General features: G+C 40.3%; 2 protein-coding genes across 5 annotated transcripts in view; one reads left to right on the forward strand and one right to left on the reverse strand.

The window, feature by feature from the left end:
• Positions 1 to 1,283: 1,283 nt before the first annotated feature.
• Positions 1,284 to 4,221, reverse strand: LOC116375233 (evolutionarily conserved signaling intermediate in Toll pathway, mitochondrial-like). Its single transcript, XM_031831378.1, has 4 exons — positions 4,206 to 4,221; positions 2,126 to 2,543; positions 1,521 to 1,542; positions 1,284 to 1,424 (listed from the first exon to the last, which is right to left on the reverse strand). Exons 1-4 carry the CDS (start codon positions 4,219 to 4,221, stop codon positions 1,284 to 1,286), a joined length of 597 nt encoding a protein of 198 aa, XP_031687238.1.
• A 172-nt stretch (positions 4,222 to 4,393) lies between these two features.
• LOC109897112 (echinoderm microtubule-associated protein-like 3) overlaps positions 4,394 to 20,368 on the forward strand; it is a 46,352-nt gene continuing 30,377 nt past the window's right edge. Inside the window, exon 1 of one of the 4 annotated variants that reach the window (XM_031832489.1) lies at positions 4,394 to 4,580. In XM_031832489.1, coding sequence (XP_031688349.1) covers positions 4,556 to 4,580 — 25 coding nt within the window. In that variant the 5' untranslated portion in view covers positions 4,394 to 4,555. The remainder of the gene's footprint in view (positions 4,581 to 20,368) is intronic. The other 3 variants (XM_020491665.2, XM_020491666.2, XM_031832494.1) reach the window with 3 other exon arrangements.

Genomic DNA, 20,368 nt, shown 5'->3' on the forward strand with positions numbered 1-20,368 from the left:
GGTGTGCCTTATTAAAAGTTAATTTGTGAAATGTATTTTCCATCTTAATGCATTTGAGCCAATCAGTTGTGTTTTGACAAGGTAGAGATGGTATACAGAAGATAGCCTTTTTGGGTAGAAGACCAAGTCCATATTATGTCAAGAACAGCTCAAATAAGTGAAATGACAGTCTATCATTGCTTGAAGACTTTAAAAGTTTCTTCCCCTGCAGTTGCAAAAACCATCGGCCGCTATGATGAAACTGTCACTCATGAGGACCGCCACAGGAAAGGAAGACCCAGAGTTACCTCTGCTGCAGAGGACAAGTTCATTACAGTTAACTGCAGCCCAAATAAATGCTTCACAGAGTTCAATTAACAGACATCTCAACATCAACTGTTCAGAGGAGACTGCGTGAATCAGGCCTTCATGGTCGAATTGCTGCAAAGAAACCACTACTAAAGGACACCAATGAAAATAAGAGACTTGCTTGGGCCAAGAAACACGAGCAATGGACATTAGACTGGTGGAAATCTGTCCTTTGGGCTAATGAGTCTCATGAATTTTAGATTTTTGGTTCCAACCGCCATGTCTTTGTGAGACGCAGAGTTGGTGAACAGATGATCTCTGCATGTGTGGTTCCCACCGTGAAGCATAGAGGAGGTGTGATGGTATGGTTGTGCTTTGCTGGTGACACTGTCATTGATTTATTTAGAATTCATGGTACACTTAACTAGCATGGCTACCACAGCATTCTGCAACAATACACCATCCCATCTGGTTTGAGTTTAGTGGAACTATAATTTGTTTTTCAATAGGACAATGAAACAACACACCTCCAGGCTGTGTAAGGAGTATTTGACTAAGAAGGAGAGTGATGGAGTGCTGCATCAGATGACCTGGCCTCCACAATCACCCAACCTCAACCCAATTGAGATGGTTTGGGATGAGTTGGATCGCAGAGTGAAGGAAAAGCAGCCAACAAGTGCTCAGCATCTATGGGAACTCCTTCAAGACTGTTGGAAAAGCATTCCAGGTGAAGCTGGTTGAGAGAATGCCAAGAGTGTGCAAAGCTGTCATCAAGGGTGGCTACTTTGAAGAACCTCAAATATAAAATATATTTTGATTTGTTTAACACTTTTTTTGTTACTACATGATTCCATATGTGTTATTTTATAGTGTTGATGTCTTCACTATTATTCTACAATGTAGAAAATATGAAAAATAAAGAAAACCCTGGAATGAGTAGGTGTGCCCAAGCTTTTGACTGGTAACAACATTGAGAACCGTATGTTTGCAGTGCATCATCTGGAGTTGCACCTAGCCAATGATAACTGATAAATGAAATATAGGTTGTTAACGATGCGGTTGAGACTGAGGCTGGCCAAGTCAACAAGGTCCCCAGGGAGCTGCAGGGGGACGGGGAAGGGGTTGGCGTGCTTGAACTTGGGGAACCATCAGAAGATGCGCTGGTACTTCCTCATAGGGTGAATCTTGTCCCTGAAGATCTGTACCTTAAGTCTGGACATTTGACATGATACCTGATTATACAGAACATGATACCTGATTATACAGAACATGAATGAATGACAAAACAAGGGTCTTGCTTCATATTTTAATGGTTTGAGAGCCACTGTTCTGAAAACAGTTGGCCAAATCTCTCTCTCTCTCTCACACACACACACACACACACACCAGTGTTACCCCTATATTCATTTATCAGGGGCGGGCAACCGCTGCTAAATTGTTGCCGCCACGAAATATAATTTCAAAAAACAAACAATACAAATGTGAGGTTTGGTAAAATGTTGTCAGTATAAATATAAATGACAGAACCGGATGTAAAGTATGTAGAAAAGATAACGGACCTATACATTTTTTAAAATAAGATCATCTTTGACAACTAACAAGCACCACTAAAAACTAGAGTCAGAGAGAATCTAAAATTCCAAAAGTGTCATGGCATGGGGCCCCCATTGATTTTGTTACATTTGAGTCATTCAGATAGCATAAGCCATGGCAAAATGTGTAGTATTGCAGGAAATTAGCTTTAAAATAGCAAAACTGTGCCTGTGGCCAAGAGGAGGGTCATTAAAATATCTGGTCGGAGACCACGCAATTGGCCACGCCCCTACGTCAACTTTGCCACCGCTGCTGAAACAAATCGTGGGGGAAACAGTAAATGTAAAACACTAACATACCACTGCCCCCCACCCCCCAACCACCAGAGTTCTCCATCTGTTCCAGCAGGTGCACCCCGCACTCCTGGTGTCGGGGGTAGTGGTTGAACATGCACTGGATAAAGTTCCTGGGCACAAACACCTCCTTGGGGAAAACATCCAACAGCTTGTTGTAAACTGTAAGGTCCCGCTCCACACCGAACTCTGGCACCTTCTTCAAGGCTGCGTAAATGAACTCTACGTGACCTCGACGCCATATTCCCCTCTTACTGAAGACATCCACCACTCCGTTGAAGGTGGCTTTGGTCTTGGCCTTCCTGGCCACCCTGTCAAACAGGTCATCATGAGTTATCAGTGACCTGTCATGTATTCTATCCTCGTCCTCTTAGGTCTGTGGGTACAAGCTGGCTCTTATAACATCCAGGGCTGTCATGGAAACGCCTCAGTGCCTGTTGAGGATGAGGAAATGCATTGACGAGGAGGTACAAGCAGTCAACATAGTTCAACAAAGTGCATGAAAGGGTAACTTGATACACCGTAGTGCAGGGCTCTCCAACCTTGTTCCTGGAGAGCTACTATCCTGTAGGTTTTCATTCCAACCTTGTTCCTGGAGAGCTACTATCCTATAGGTTTTCATTCCAACCTTGTTCCTGGAGAGCTACTATCCTGTAGGTTTTCATTCCAACCTTGTTCCTGGAGAGCTACTATCCTATAGGTTTTCATTCCAACCTTGTTCCTGGAGAGCTACTATCCTGTAGGTTTTCATTCCAACCTTGTTCCTGGAGAGCTACTATCCTGTAGGTTTTCATTCCAACCTTGTTCCTGGAGAGCTACTATCCTGTAGGTTTTCATTCCAACCTTGTTCCTGGAGAGCTACTATCCTGTAGGTTTTCATTCCAACCTTGTTCCTGGAGAGCTACTATCCTATAGGTTTTCATTCCAACCTTGTTCCTGGAGAGCTACTATCCTGTAGGTTTTCATTCCAACCTTGTTCCTGGAGAGCTACTATCCTGTAGGTTTTCATTCCAACCCTAATCTGGTGTATTTGTTTCTAATAATGAATTGGTTTATAAGATGAAACAGGTTAGTTACAACTGGGGTTCACCTGGAACATGGTTGGAGAGCCCTGCCGTAGTGCTCCTAACCCTACGATTGAGGTAAACGATCACCCACTGCTATCCACTCAAATTTAACTACCATGTCGATGTGATTACCTGGGGAAATTCCTAAGGATTTAGGGTGTGACATACCTGGCCACAGGTGTTGTGTAGTGTAATTAGGGAAAATGCTGTGGCTGTCTGACACAGGTTGGCATGTTAGACAGCTGCTCTGACAGAGGGGGCCAGGAACCACACACTCTGGAACCGTAGTAGACAGCAGGCACAGTTCATGGTTCATGCATCATGTGGCTCCTACAAAAGAGAAGAGTGAAGCTGACATGATTAACAAGATAAGCAGATGGGACAAATAGTACAGTGACACTATGAATCTGCACTAATATGAATATATTGTGACAGCTTGCAAAACATATGTGCAGATCAATCTCTGTGGTTTTGATGGGAGCATGACACAACAGACATAAACACAGGACAACATACTGTATCTTTTACCTAGCTATAAGTAGCCATTCAATTTATGACTATGTCACATAGTATGTGACAATTCAACTTGAGTGACCTTAGAAGCTCTCAAGTTATACGTAGAGGTAAAAGTGTGGTGAGATTCTCCATCGTATCACGTCTCCTTCAGACATGTCACTCCATGTAGAACCCCCGGATGCATTTCCTGGTTCAAGCGGGTTTTTGTTCCCCCAGCATTACAAAAACAAAGGCGCCGAGCTTTAGTTCCGCCATCGTGTCGTTGAAGATAAGTACAAAAACACACCACCAGGTGGCAGGAAATCTCTGTGAATTAAAAATATCAGTTGAACAGAACTTTTGGATGACAGGGGATGTAACTCAAAAAGTAGTTCTACAACGTTTCAGTAAGGAGCATATTATTATTACATACACACATAGCCATCGCAAATAGTTAGTTATACCATACTTGTCTCCATGAGCATAATTAGGGAAATTCTGGTGCGGAGTGTATGTGAATCTATTGGGCGATTGTGCACTTGTCCCCCCCAATGTTCAGCTCATTTCCTGGATTTGTGTAAAGTATTTGAGTGCATTCTTTTTTGGGGAGGGGAGGGGGGGGGGGGGGGGGCACAATCCTCTCTAGCAACTGCGCAAGTTGCCATGCGTGTCTCCTCTCTTTTCTAAAGAAACAACTTCAGCGCGAGCTCCCGAGTGTGACTTCTGACACGCTCCGGGTACGAGCAGCAGCATGGAAAATACACCCCCAAAACAAACTCCACTCTTAGAAGACAGTAAATAACTTCTGGGCGATCAGTCATGGATGGCTCTACGAATAGCCTAGGTAAGTAAAGCATCTAAAATCGTATTTGTATTTAACCATTTCAGACTTTGAGTTGCTTCTTTCTGTATGTCAACCACACAGTTACTTATGTGGGCGTATCAGTCTGCAAATTACAAAGCAGCATGTGTAGTTTGTGCGAAACATGCAATTGAAAAACTGAAAACACACCTTTGCAATTGTATAAAGGAGTAATCGCAATTGATGATAACCTAGGGCCAATGATGTTATGTGCTTTCAGTTTGTAAGGATTTTGCTATGTTCTTGTTCACTCTTTTAAATCATGAAAATTAACTTTGTTGTATCCTATAGGTAGGTGTGAAACAAAGTGATTTATATCCCCCATCATCTCTCTTGAGATAGGGTGTGCATATGGAGTTTTGGTGAATGGCAGACGTGGGAACAGAATGATATCTAGAATGTTCTCTCCCAATTGGGTAGGATGCTAGATTACTTTTTGCCAGGTTAGCTCCTTAGTTTGTGGTCTCTTGACTGTTTCTATGGCAAGGCAACCCCATTAGCTACACCAATAAACAGGGATGCATTCAAATGGGTTGATTTTAATTTGAATAGTGATGTATCACTATAAGCTCCTTGATCACGCTGAAACAACAGTCATATTCAAAGCTATAGGGTGACAGTCCTATGTGGAAGTTAGTTCAGTGCATTGACCAACAGGCTAGACACAATTTCATCTGTCCGGAGTTATGGAAGCATTTAAAGCCCTGTCAGAGTTCTACAGTCACTGTAGTTGTTGGACCACCATCTGCACTTAAGAAACTTCAAAGGTTCTTAGATCAAGCAAGAGAGAGGAACTATAACTATAAACAGCATATTGACATGATGGGTGTTAAAGATGTGATGCATTAACTAATTTGGAGGTACCTACCCATCTCTCACCCAGACATCTTTGGGCATGGTTTTAAATGGAAATGACAGTTATTCAGTTTGTGGCTGTTATTAATTGTCCCCCCCATGTTGCAGTAGCATTGGTTATGCTGCTACTGCCTTGGCAATGGAACTTTTAATGGGTTCTACAAAGCAGTAGAATGGGAGCCATTGTGGCATATCTGTATCAGTCCCACCTTAGGTGCTGATGTTTTGTTTACTGTCTTGTAAACGGGGGGTGGGACAACACACACACACACACACACACACACACACACACACACACACACACACACACACACACACACACACACACACAGGGGAACAGTCTATGTTTGAGAGCAGAAAAACCGTGATGTATCATAGTATTTGGTATTTTATTAGGGTCCCCATTAGCTGGTTTCGAAAGCAGTAGCTACTTTTCCTGGGGTCCACATAAAACATGTAACATGATACAATACAGAATGTTGATAGACAAAAACAGATCAAGGACATAACTACATAAATGTAAAAATGGCACACACAGCCTACATATCAATACATTCACACAATATCTAGGTCAAATAAGGTAGAAGCGTTGTGTCCTGTGAGGGGTTGATATATCTGTTTTTTGAAACCAGGTTTGCTGTTCATTTGAGCAATATGAGATGGAAGGGAGTTCCATACACTAATGGCTCTATAATACTGAATGCGTTCTTGAATTTGGAGACTGTGAAAAGACCCCTTCTGGCATGTCTGGTGGGGTAAGTGTGTGTGTCAGAGCCGTGTGTAAGTTGACTGCAAACAATTTGGAATGTTCAATACATTAATGTTTCTAATAAAAAGAAGTGATGCAGTCAGTCTCTCCTCAACTCTTAGCCAAGAGAGACTTGCATGCATAGTATTTATATCAGCCCTCTGATTACAATGTAGAGCAAGATGTGCCGCTCTGTTTTAGGCCAGCTATAGCTTAACTAGGTCTTTCTTTGCAGCACTTAACCACATGACTGGACAATAATCAAGATAAGATATAACTAGAGCCTGCAGGACTTGCTTTTTTTATGTGTGGTGTCAAAAAAGCAGAGCATCTCTTTTATTATGGAAAGACCTCTCCCCATTTTTACAACCATTGAATCTATATGTTTTGGTCCATGACATTTACAATCTAAGGTAACAGCAAGTCATTTAGTCTCCTCAACTTGTTCAACAGCCGCACCAATCATTACCAGATCCAGCTGAGGTCAAGAGCTTAGGAACTGATTTGTACCAAATACAATGCTCCTAGTTTTAGAGACGTTCAGGACCAGTTTATTAATACCACCCATTCCGAAACAGACTGCATCTATTTGTTTAGGGTTTCAGGGACTTCATTAGCTGTGGTTATTGACACGAAAATGGCTGAATCATCAGCATACATGGACACAAAGGCTTTGTTTAATGCCAGTGGCAGGTCATTGGTAAAAATAGAAAAGAGTAGAGGGCCTAGAGAGCTGCCCTGCGGTACACCACACCCTACATGTTTGAAATTATAGAGACTTCCATGAAAGAAAATCCTCTGTGTTATATTAGATATATAGCTCTGGATCCAGGTTGAAAAGCCATAAATCATGTTTTCTAAACAACAGGTTATGGTCAATAATATCCAAGGCTGCACTGAAATCTAACAGTAGAGTTCCCACAATCTTCTATTATCAATTTCTTTCAACCAATCAACAGTCATTTGTGTCAGTGCAGTATATGTTGAGTAAATTGTGACTGACTGATCTACAAATAATATTGAGTAGTTAGTTAGTTATGATTTGTAGATCAATCAGTCTCGACTCGCCTTTAAAGTCGCAATATCTAACGGGCCCAATATCACATGGAGAGGCAGACGGCGGTTTGCAACTGTGGGTAATGCCTGTCTGTCAGTATGTTTTAGAGGTCGACCGATTATTCGCATGGCTGATTTAATTAAGGCCGATTCAAGTTTTCATAACAATCGGTAATCGTCATTTTTGGATGCCGATTATGGCTGATTACATTGCAATCCACGAGGAGACTGCGTGGCAGTCTGACCACCTGTTTTGCGAGTGCAGCAAGGAGCCAAGGTAAGGTGCTAGCTAGCATTGATTATTTTTATAAGATAAGTTTAATCTCACCATAATCACTAGTTAACTACACATGGTTGATGATATTACTAGAATAACTAGCTTGTCCTGCATTGCATATAATCAATGCGGTGCCTGTTAATTTATCATCAAATCACAGCCTACTTCGCCAAACGGTTGATGATTTAACAAAAGCGCATTTGTGAAAAAAGCACAATGAACCTAACCATAAACATCAATGCCTTTCTTAAAAACCTCTCTGGGATATGTGGGACGCTAGCATCCCACCTGGCCAAAAGCCAGTGAAAATGCAGAGCGCCAATTTCAAATAAATTACTTTAAAAATCAAACTTTCATGAAATCACACATGCAAGATAGCAAATTAAAGCTACACTTGTTGTGAATCCAGCCAACATGTCAGATTTCAAAAAAGCTTTTCGGCGAAAGCAAACGATGCTATTATCTGAGGATAGCACCATAGTAAACAAAGAGGGAGAAGCATATTTCAACCCTGCAGGCGCGACACAAAGCGCAGAAATAAAAATATAATTCATGCATTACCTTTGACGAGCTTCTTTAGTTGGCACTCCAATATGTCCCATAAACATCACAAATGGTCCTTTTGTTTCGATTAATTCCGTCAATATATATCCAAAGTGTCCATTTATTTGGCGCATTTGATCCAGAAAAACACAGTTTCCAACTTGCGCAATTTGACTACAAAATATCTCAAAAGTTACCTGTAATCTTTGCCAAAACATTTCAAACTACTTTTGTAATACAACTTTAGGTATTTTTTACGTAAATAATAGATAAAATTGAAGACGGGATGATCTGTGTTCAATACAGGAGGAAAACAACCTGTAGCATGTTTTCTGGTCACGCACCTCTATCTAACAGTACACTATAAGTTACCCTCGTTCAAGAAGGCCGTACTTCTTCATTACACAAAGGAAAAACCTCAACCAATTTCTAAAGACTGTTGACATACAGTGGAAGCGATAGGAACTGCAAGAAGGTCCCTTAGAAATCTGGATTCCCAATGAAAATCCATTGAAAAGAGAAAATCTGAATCTGAAAAAATCTGAATGGTTTGTCCTCGGGGTTTCGCCTGCTAAATAAGTTCTGTTGTACTCACATACATGATTCAAACAGTTTTAGAAACTTCAGAGTGTTTTCTATCCTCATCTACTAATAATATGCATATCTTATCTTCTGGGGATGAGTAGCAGGAAGTTGAATTTGGGCATGCATTTCATCTGGATGTGAAAATACTGCCCCCTGTCACCAAGAAGTTAAAATCAATACACAAGTATATTTTTTAAACCTGCATATTTAGTGAAGAAATTCATGTTAGCAGGCAGTATTAACCAGGGAAATTGTGTCACTTCTCTTGCGTTCAGTGCAAGCAGAGTCAGGGTATATGCAGCAGCTTGGACCGCCTGGCTCGTTGCGAACTGTGTGAAGACCATTTCTTCCTAACAAAGACTGTAATTAATTTGCCAGAATTTTATATAATTATGACATAACATTGAAGGTTGTGCAATGTAACAGCAATATTCGACAAAATACGTAACGGTTCCGTATTTCACTGAAAGAATTAACATTTTGTTTTCGAAATTATAGTTTTCTAAACAACAGGTTATGGTCAATAAGCATTCATTCAAACAGCACTTTCCTGTGTTTACCAGCAGCTCTTCGCAATGTTTGAAGACCAGCGCTGTTGATGACTTCAAGCCTATCAACTACTGAGATTAGGCTGGCAATAGTATAATCCCTATAAGAACATCCAATAGCCAAAGGTCTATGAAATACAAATGGTATAGAGAAATAGACCGATAAAAACTACAACCTAAACCTTCTTAACTGGGAATATTGAAGACTCATGTTAAAAGGAACCACCAGCTTTCATATGTTCTGAGCAAGGAACTTAAGCATTAGCTTTTTTACATGGCACATATTGCACTTTTACTTTCTTCTCCAACACTTTGTTGTTGCATTATTTAAACCAAATTGAACATGTTTCATTATTTATTTGAGACTAAATAGATTTTATTTACGTATTATATTAAGTTAAAATAAGTGTTCATTCAGTATTGTTGTAATTGTCATTATTACAAATATATATATATATATATATATATATATATATATATATATATATCAACCAATTTTAATTGGTATAGGCTTTTTTTTGGTCCTCCAATAATCTGTATCTGCGTTGAAAAATCATAATCGGTCGACCTCTAGTATGTTTCACTCACAGCTAACTAGAATAAGTCCCACTAAGCATAGATCTGGGATCAGCTTAACCTACAGCAATTCTAACCTCAGCTATTTATGACTTACAAAGTGAAACTGCCATCAGATCAGCACTATGTTTTATTCAGTCAGCAGGATGGGACTGTCAGTGGGCTGTCATTGAGTTTACTGTTAGGGATTGTGGGTATTAGGCTGAACTGTCCATAAAATCACAAATGTCTCTCCCCCATAGCTACTTGATAATTCCATGCTGTCCTGTCACAAAGCGCTGTTGATTAGGGTCTGAGAACGTCAGATAGCTTGCTTCTATCTGGACGTCTTCATTTGGTTATGGTTTTCATTGCAGTAGTCGGTAAAAGGTTTGTTCATAACTTGCTTTATCTACACATGAGAAAAAATGCGGGTGCTTTTGACATGGTTGACTATATCCAGCATCTCCTTTGCATTACCATCGTCTGTGTGTGAGTGAGAGATCGCTTTATCTGCATTCAAAGCAAGAATGCTCTTGCAAAATTTCCCTCCGATTTAAGTTTAGTGACACTGTGTTGACCCCAAACAGCTCAAGAGAAATCTCTGTGGGTGTTTAATGTTTATTTTCAGATTTGTTTTAATCCTCTTAATCTTGTGTTTAGCTTCAATATTTGCGACCAACGTTTAATCTTCAGCGAGTATCAAATATAGAGTATTCTACTGCAGGCTTTGGTGTGTCAAGGATTGATGTAGGTTGAGCAACTGACGAAAGTCCACACTTTTCCATCAGACAATGCTACTCTGAATTTTCTCATACGATAATAAGATATGATCATAGAGCAGCGTTTTCTATTAAACTTTAGACAGGGAGTTATAGCAGCAGACAGTTCATTTCCCTGCATATATTCGCAGGTGGGGCTGAGTCTGTCAGTGTGTTCTGCTGTAATGTAGCTATATCTCTCTGTTTCGGTTCAGTGTGAAAAGTTAGATGGAAGACTGCATCGCCCACGGCTCGTGCAGAAGTGTAAAGTATAGGCACAGGATGTATTGTGGTGGCATCATGCTCGTGATGACATGGGTCCTGGGGACAAGTGACGGGGACAGACGCTCTCTGTAGGTGGTGAATGCCACCAGCCACGGTGCATCACTGGAAAGGAGTTGACAAAGGGTGGGTGAAATGTGGGAAGTGTGTGTGTGTGTGTGCTGTCAATCCTTACTCTTGAGAGTCTGGGATGGAAAATAACCGTCACGTCTCGATTAAGACTGTTTCAACCACAAATGACGTAACAGTGATAAATCAGTCGAACAATCTGTTGAGGTTAGATTGCAAGTAAGGACTTTGGAGACATCAAGATAAGAAAATACCAAATTATTAAGACTCGAAAAAGCATCTATAAAACATAAAGATGGAAACGAAAACGTCCTTATAGCCACAAAACCGCTACTTTGACACCAATTCAAACCTCGATTAATAAGTACTTTTTCCTTTTAATTAAACTACAGTTCTTCAAAAAGTTAGCCTGGGCAAAATCTTTATGTTAAATGTTTAACCTTTTATTTATCTAGGTGAGTCTGGCCTGGCCAGTGATAACTGAGAACTGAGTGCTGTGCAATAAAAAATAAATAAACTAAAAACATTAAATCACAGGACAAGACAGACATCACAACACAGAAGCACATGGACATATGACAAACACAAGTCAATCCAGAACAGTTTCAGCACAAGGAGAACAGATACCATAACACATCTAGATGATGTTTCTCTCATTTCCACTCTTTTCTGGGCCGAGTGGCCTGGGCCATCTGAGGTCTTGTGGGCGGTAAATGGCTCTACACCAGGGATCATCAACTAGATTCAGGCGCGGGCCTATTTTTATAGATTTGTTTTTCTTGAGCAGATGGTCGGGGGGGGCGGAACGTACAGTTCATACAAAGTATTTCAGACACCTTGACTCGTACACATTTCTTTACATTTTTTAAACATTTATTTAACCATTATTTAACTAGTCAAGTCAGTTAAGAACAAATTCTTATTTACAATGACGGCCTACTGGGGAACAGTAGGTTAACTGGCTTGTTCAGGGGCAGAACGACAGATTTTTACCTTGTCTGCTAGGAGATTTGATCCAGCAACCTTTCGGTTAATGGCCCAAAGCTCTAACCACTAGGCTGCCACCCCAATTCTTAAGTTACAGCCTCCTTCTAAAATGGATTAAATAAAACAAAATCCTCATCAATCTACACACAATACCCCATAATGTCAAAACAGGTTTTTAGACATTTTTGCAAATTTTATAAAAAATTAAAAACAGATACCTTATTTACTAAAATATGCAGACTGTTTGCTATGAGACTCAATTGAACTCAGGTGCATCCAGTTTCCATTGATCATTCAATTGATTGGACATGATTTGGAAAGGCGCACACACCAGTCTATATGTAAGGTTCCACAGTTGACAGTGCATGTCAGAGCAAAAACCAAGCCATGTGGTCGAAAGGAATTGTCCGTAGAGCTCCGAGACAGGATTGTGTCGATGCACATATTTGAGGGAGTGTACCAAGACATTTCTCCAGCATTGAAAGTCCCCAAGAACTCAGTGGCCTCCATCATTCTTAAATTTAACAAGTTTGGAACCACCAGGACTCTTCCTAGAGCTGGCCAAACTGAGCAATCCGGGGAGAAGGGTCTTGGTCAGGGAGGTGACCAAGAACCCGATGGTCACACTTACAGAGCTCCAGAGTTCCTCTGTGGAGATGGGAGAACCTGCCAGAAGGACAACCCTCTCTGCAGCATTCCACCAAACAGGCCTTTATGGTAGAGTGGCCAGACGGAATCCACTCCTCAATAAAATGCACATGACAGCCCGCTTGGAGTTTGCCAAAAGGCACCTAAAGGACTCTCAGACAATGATAAACAAGATTCTCTGGTCTGATGAAACCAAGATTGAACTCTTTGGTCTGAATGCCAAGCGTCACGTCTGGAGGAAACCTGGCACTATCCCTACAGTGAAGCATGGTGGTGGCAGCATCATGCTGTGGGGATGTTTTTCAGCGGCAGGGGCTGGGAGACTATTCAGGATCGAGGGTAAGATGAACGGAGCAAAGTACAGAGAGATCCTTGATGAAAACCTACTCCAGAGCGATTAGGACCTCAGACTGAGGCAAAGGTTCACCTTCCAACAGGACAATGACCCTAAGCACACAGCAAAGACAATGCAGGAGTGACTTCGGGACAGGTCTCTGAAATGTCCTTGAGTGGCCCAGCCAGAGCCCGGACTTGAAACTGATCAAACATCTCTGGGGAGACCTGAAAATAGCTGTGCATCGATGCTCCACATCCAACCTGACAGAGCTTACTTATTATGTAAATGTGATATTTCATTTTTTTTGATACATTTGCAAAAATTTCCCCAAAACTGTTTTGGTTTTTTCATTATGGGGTATTGTGTGTAGATTGATGAGAAACAAATCTATTTCAGAATAAGGCTGTAGCGTCGAAAAATGTGGAAAAAGTCAAGGGGTCTGAATACTTTCCGAATGCACTCTAATTACAAATAATTTGTGGACTGCAAATTGACTGCAAGAAGCCCAAACATGTAGAATGTTTGACTAAAACATAATCATTTCAAACCTTGCTTACATTTTGTTTTTTGATCACAATTTCTTAAATCAAAATCACTTGGGGCTGATTTCCTGATGTGTTTACAGTGTGTTATATAATGTCCATTTATGCTCAGAGAACTTGGGGGTCCAAATATAACCATCCGCGGCGTAAAGCGTAATTGTGTTGTTTTCTTTTCCTACCAGTATCGTTGTTTATCAGTTTTCATCAGTGTGATGTTATGGTTCTGATATTTCTTGGTAAAATGGTGTCCAACTCTATACAAACAGTCGCTTAAACTGATCCCTGGAATAACAGTTTGTTGAGGCGTTGTTTGAGTTGGCATCACTTTCATAAAGTCACCATAAATAATGAATGGGGAATGTAGTTGTGTATTTTACTACTTTTAGCCAAGCACTGCTTCGTCAAGAAACTATTTCCAGCTTTACTTGATTTTAAAATGGATTGAGGGAGAGAATGGATGTGTGTATGATGAGAGAAAGGAACAGAAAGCCAGAGAGAAAGGAATAAAAAGAAGAAGATGTGAGAGTGGCTCCAACATTCAATCAGACCAGATACCACACTCCACTCCAGCACTCCAGATTGCTTCCAGCCCCCTCCAGTTCAGTCGTTGTGCATGTGTGTGTTCCTCTCCAGCTTCCTTTGGGACTCACCCACGGGCCTTGGCTTGTCATGAGAAAAAAACAGAAAAAACAGAAGCTGGAGAGAAAAAATGGACAGAAAAAATAGAAGCTTGGAAATTTGTGACAAGGCAGCTGGGTGTGTGTGTGTGTGAGCAAACAACCCTCTCCAGTGTTCATTATTGCGCTAGATGCAGGTCTGGGCAATTCCAGTCCTCGGGGGCCTGAGGACGCAGCTGATTTTAAATGAATTGCATTTTAAATTGAAGATCATGATTAGTTGATTATTGGAGTCAGGTGTGTTAGCTGGGACTGGGGCAAAAGTGTGACACCAATCAGGCCCCCGAGGACAGTAGTTGCCCAGGCCTGCTCTAGAGGAAACATAAACCCCTCTTCCTTTTTACTTCCTGGACATTCTATTCCCATCTGTTGCTCCGGCTCCCGTTCACAACCATAAATACCATACCTCCCCTAAAAACAGACCAAGAACACAAACCACTAATTACTTCCCGATGTGTTCAGGAGTGCTATTGGCTACGTTCTTGAACGTCCCCCTGAAAGATGGGTTGTGCCTAAGACTGCAACAGTTCCTTCAGTTCACAAATGAATGAAGAATGATAAGGTATCGTACAGTAACCAATCTATCCTTTGAGAGTGCAGACCTGCAGTACCTGCTGCAACAATGCAATGTACAGTAGTTCTGCAAGTTCCCAACTGTGCCTTTTGTGCCTGCAAGTGGCCAGCAGTGTACCTTTTTTATAATGGTTACGGTCTCACCCAGTTTTGTAAAATGTGTTCCCTTTACGTACCACACTGCTTTTGTAGGTACACATATTGAAATGGAACTCTTTATTAAAGGTTGTACTGGTGGTGGCAGTTTTAATGGTTAGCATTAGCAATAGCAGCGGTAATAAAACCAGGCAAACCTTAAATACTCTGAACAAAAATATAAATGCAACATGTAATGTTGGTCCAATGTTTCATGAGCTGAAATAAAAAATCCCAGAAATGTTCCATATGCACAAAAGCATTTCTCCATTGCCAAGATAATCTATCCACCTGAGATGTGTGGCATATCAACAAGCTGATTAAACAGCATGATTGTTACACAGGTGAACCTTGTGCTGGGGGCAAAAGGCCACTCTAAAATGTGCAGTTTTGTCACACAACACAATGCCACAGATGTTTCAAGTTTTGAGGGAGCGTGCAATTGGCGCATGCTGACTGCAGGAATGTCCACCAGAGCTGTTGCCAGAGAAATTAATGTTAATTTCTCTACCATAAGCCGCCTCCAACGTCGTTTTGGAGAATTTGTCAGTACATCCAACCGGCCTCACAACCGCAGACCACGTGTAACCATGCCAGCCCAGGACCTCCACATCTGGCTTCATCACCTGTAACTCAGTAAAATCTTTGAAATTGTTGCATGTTGCATTTATATTTTTGTTCAGTGTATATTACATTGTAATTTATGCAATGGCTCAAGATTCTGTCCACATTCTTGGCTTCATCTTTCAAACCCCCTTGGGATTTGATTTCTGACTCATAGCCACGGTTGCTCAGATCTGTGAGTTTTGGCATTTAATGCTAGTCTTGTTCCATTCGCCACAGATAATAGCAGTAATACTGTATAATAACTTAATTTCTGTGTTTATTTAAATATGATAACTATACTGACTAAAGACCCATTATTCAGAGGTGCAGGCCCACACAATCTGAGATAAATCAAGACAACCTCTACATTATACACTGTCATATGATTTTTGCCCTGTGTAAAGGTTGCGTGAGTCATTTTGTATATGACGTTAAGCCTCTTTCCTGCAGAAACACTCTGGGTTTGGATTGTGGGAGTGTTGGTGCTTTGAGTGCTTTTGTTTGTGTGTGTGTGTGTGTGTGTGTGTGCACGCAAGAAAAAACGAGGCAGAGAAAGTGAGAACGATTGCATGGAAGTGTTTGTCTGAATTGGGAGGTAAATAAAATAGATCATGTTTCAGTGATCATTAACAGTACACACAGTCCATTGTAATCTCTTCTCTCTCCCAGCTGTTTCTCATATCTAACTGTTAAAATTTTCGGCCACAAGTCTCAACTTCATGCTTTGCAGTTGATCGAATCAGCTGAGGTTTGCCAAAAACGATGGGAGTTGAAAGACTGGCTTTTCATTTAGGTTTCAAGTCAGTGGATTGGAACAGAGGCTAATGTGTCTCCATTCCATAGAGATAGGCCTAAAATGTAAATACTTGTGTTCTATTTAAAGGTGCAGTATGCAGAAATAACTCCGCCATTTCCTAGTTTCTGTTTGTGACAAAACAAGCAGTCATTCTGTAGAGAATTATTATACCATCTAAACAGCTGTGAAATATATTTTCCATAACAAAAATATTGTATTTTCAGCTGTTTGAAGTAGAGTTTGACCGATTTATGATTTTAACGCCGATACCGATTAATCGGACGATTTTTACATGTTTTATTTTTTATTTGTAATAATGACAATTACAACAATACTGAATGAACACTTATTTGAACTTAATATAATACATCAATAAAAATAAATTTAGCCTCAAATAAATAATGAAACAGTCAGACAGCTCTATCAAATCATAGACTTAGTTATAACATAATAACACACAGAAATACGAGCCGTAAACTATCATCTCGAAAACAAGACGTTTATTCTTTCAGTGAAATATGGAACCGTTTCGTATTTTATCTAACGGGTGGCATCCATTAGTCTAAATATTCCTGTTACATTGCACAACCTTCAATGTTGTGTCATAATTACGTAAAATTCTGGCTAATTAGGCGGCCCAAATGTTGCATATACACTTTGACTCTGCGAGCAATGAACGCAAGAAGTGACACAATTTCACCTGGTTAATATTGCCTGCTAACCTGGATTTCTTTTAGCTAAATATGCAGGTTTAAAAATACATACTTCTGTGTATTGATTTTAAGAAAGGCATTGATGTTCATGGTTAGGTACACATTGACAATGCTAGCTAGCAACTTACCTTGGCTTACTGCATTCTCGTTACAGGCAGTCTCCTCGTGGGATGCAATGAGAGGCAGGTAGTTAGAGCGTTGGACTAGTTAACTGTAAGGTTACAAGACTGAATCCCCCGAGCTGACAAGGTGAAAATCTGTCGTTCTGCACCTGAATGAGGCAGTTAACCCACCGTTCCTAGGCCGTCATTGAAAGTAAGAATGTGTTCTTAACTGACTTGCCTAGTTAAATAAATATAAAATAAAGGTGTAAAAAAAAAAATGGGGCAAAATCGGTGTCCAAAAATACCGATTTCCGATTGTTATGAAAACTTGAAATCAGCCCTAATTAATCGGCCATTCCGATTAATCAGTCGACCTCTAGTTGGAAGCTCGTCTGCAAAAACATAAATAAAAAACAAACTAAACTTAAGGATAGAAATAACGCACATAGAAGAGATCAACTGTTTCTTAGACATGCTTTCAATGAGAATGACAGATCTATGACTCACATTTATACGTGAATTTGGTCGGGTCGCCCAAAAAGTTAGATATTGCAGCATTAATTCTGTATCCCATACTGTGTTGTTTAGTATACACTCTGAGATTAGATCTCCTCGTTGGTTTATTATCTGTAGGCCACAGAGCATCTACTCTTCACGGTGCTGGCGAATGTCAACATTCTTTAGTGCCCTAACTCAACCACTTGAGTCAGGTGTTTCCTGTCCTTGATTAGAGATTCTTGCTCTCCTGCTACATTCAAGACCTCTTCAAACAAGTGTGTGAAGTCACGTGTTTGCCTATGTATGTCATCATGACCAAGTTCATTGAGTTCAGCTACAGTTCGCCTCAGCGTGGAATTTAAACGGCAAGAACAATTATGTATGTAGTGTTATCAAAACACAGTATAGTGCGTAACACTGCATTCTCTCTTTTCATGTATTGTTCACTAACACTCGCACTTGTCTATTTTCCCTTTACTAGCACTGACTTCGCTGATAGTACATTTTTCCTCAATAAAGTTGCTATGGTTGTGATATGTGGTTGTTACACCTAGCTACCTTAAGAGGAATGCACTAACTATAAGTTGCGCTGGATAAGAGCGTCTGCTAAATGACTCAAATGTAATGTAAATGTATTTCTGTATCATCTTCCATAGCTGCTGTTGTTCTGTCTGTGTGGTGTGTTTCCAGTGAGAGGCTTGGTCTGGCCCTGTAGACGGCTGGTTCAGTCTCGGTCTGAACACAGACTGCAGAGAGAGTCTTCCTTCCGGCAAGGCTCAATGACTCCATTGTGTATGGACTGGAGCTATGGTTCTGGTCGTCGTGTGGGTGGGTGTGTGGGTGTGCGTGTGTGTGTGTGTGGGTTGACTGAAGCCATGGTTCTGGTTTCAGAGATTGCATACAAAAGTGTGCGGGTGGGTGTCGGCGGGTGTGCGGGCGGGTGTGCGGGTGGGTGTGCGGGCGGGTGTGCGGGCGGGTGTGCGGGCAGGTGTATTGATTTGAAGACATCACTGGAAACTGAAAATATAGATATTTTTATTGCAGGCTTCAAGGCGAGGGATATTTTCATGCTTTCAAGTCGTTAAGCAGAACTGTTTCTCCTCTGGTGATGGTTTGCATGTTCGCTTGGCCACTGCATTCTTATCCAACTGTTTAAAGTGTCGTTTTTCCTTACGAGCCAAACAAGGCAAAACAGTCAAGTGCTCTAGGATCTTTTAGGAAACGCTTCACCCAGTGCTCACTAGTAAGTAGGTGAGAGGCACTCAGTGAGAACCACTCCTCCTCCCAATGGAAATGAGCACACTTGGAGTAACAAATACTTAGTATCAACAACAATGACTGTTAAATGATAGCTTAACTGCTACAGTGGATGGATTCAGTAGAGCATAGGTTATACCAGCTGTGGTGACAGTAGGCAAAGGGTTAGGGACAAAGTAAAGAGAAAGTATCATGCTGTGAGTCACTTGCTTACCATTAAGAAAACGATAAGATCCGTGACTTGATTATGAGAATTTCCAGTTTTTGGGGATTTTCGCAAAATGTAATCCATAGAATAGCCTTCTGGAGGAAAGGTTGTTGACAATATTTTACATTTTGTATCTAAAAGCATAATTTAGAAATAATTTATCAAAGTTTGCATATTTATTATACATCAGCCTTACCCAGGGCTCCTTTAAGACTCCATTAAGTTTTATCTGTAGGTGCTACAAGCAAAAAATGGTGTCATATGAAGCTTTACCGCTTGGTCTGTAATAGGAGTAGTATTTTCATTTCAATTTGTAAAAAATAACATTAATTTAAGATGGCCGACCGTTGTTTTCAACGGAATCTACTCACATTCGCATACCACCGTTTGGTGGTTGCTGCCATCTTCCTAGATCCAGTTTTACTGGGACAACTACGCCTGCACACTAGCAGTGTTCATTTTGGCACTCTTTTGATTTGGTCAGTTTGACCAAAATATCATTGTCTTAGTCACATTTTTGTAGTTTGAATAATTATTTGGTCAAGTTATTGTCAATGTTGAAAACAGTTTATTCAACTAAATGCCCTTTCTTTTTTGTCATAGTTTATTTTTATTGCCTCATTAAGCTATAGTAAACATACATTGCCTTCGGAAAGTATTCAGACCCTATGACTTTTTCCATATTTTGTTACGTTACTGCCTTATTCTGAAATGTATTAAATTGTTTCCCCCCCATCAATCTACACACAATACCCCATAATGATATCACAATACCCCATAATGATATCACAATACCCCATAATGATATCACAATACCCCATAATGATATCACAATACCCCATAATGATATCACAATACCCCATAATGATATCACAATACCCCATAATGATATCACAATACCCCATAATGATATCACAATACCCCATAATGATATCACAATACCCTATAATGATATCACAATACCCCATAATGATATCACAATACCCCATAATGATATCACAATACCCCATAATGATATCACAATACCCTATAATGATATCACAATACCCCATAATGATATCACAATACCCCATAATGATTTCACAATACCCCATAATGATTTCACAATACCCCATAATGATATCACAATACCCCATAATGATATCACAATACCCCATAATGATATCACAATACCCCATAATGATATCACAATACCCCATAATGATTTCACAATACCCCATAATGATTTCACAATACCCCATAATGATATCACAATACCCCATAATGACATCACAATACCCCATAATGACATCACAATACCCCATAATGACATCACAATACCCCATAATGACATCACAATACCCCATAATGACAAAGCAAAAACAGGCTTTTAGACATTTTTGCAAATGTATACACAAAAAATTATTATCA

This window comes from Oncorhynchus kisutch, linkage group LG9 (assembly GCF_002021735.2).
Source record: "Oncorhynchus kisutch isolate 150728-3 linkage group LG9, Okis_V2, whole genome shotgun sequence".
NCBI classification, from domain to species: domain Eukaryota; kingdom Metazoa; phylum Chordata; class Actinopteri; order Salmoniformes; family Salmonidae; genus Oncorhynchus; species Oncorhynchus kisutch.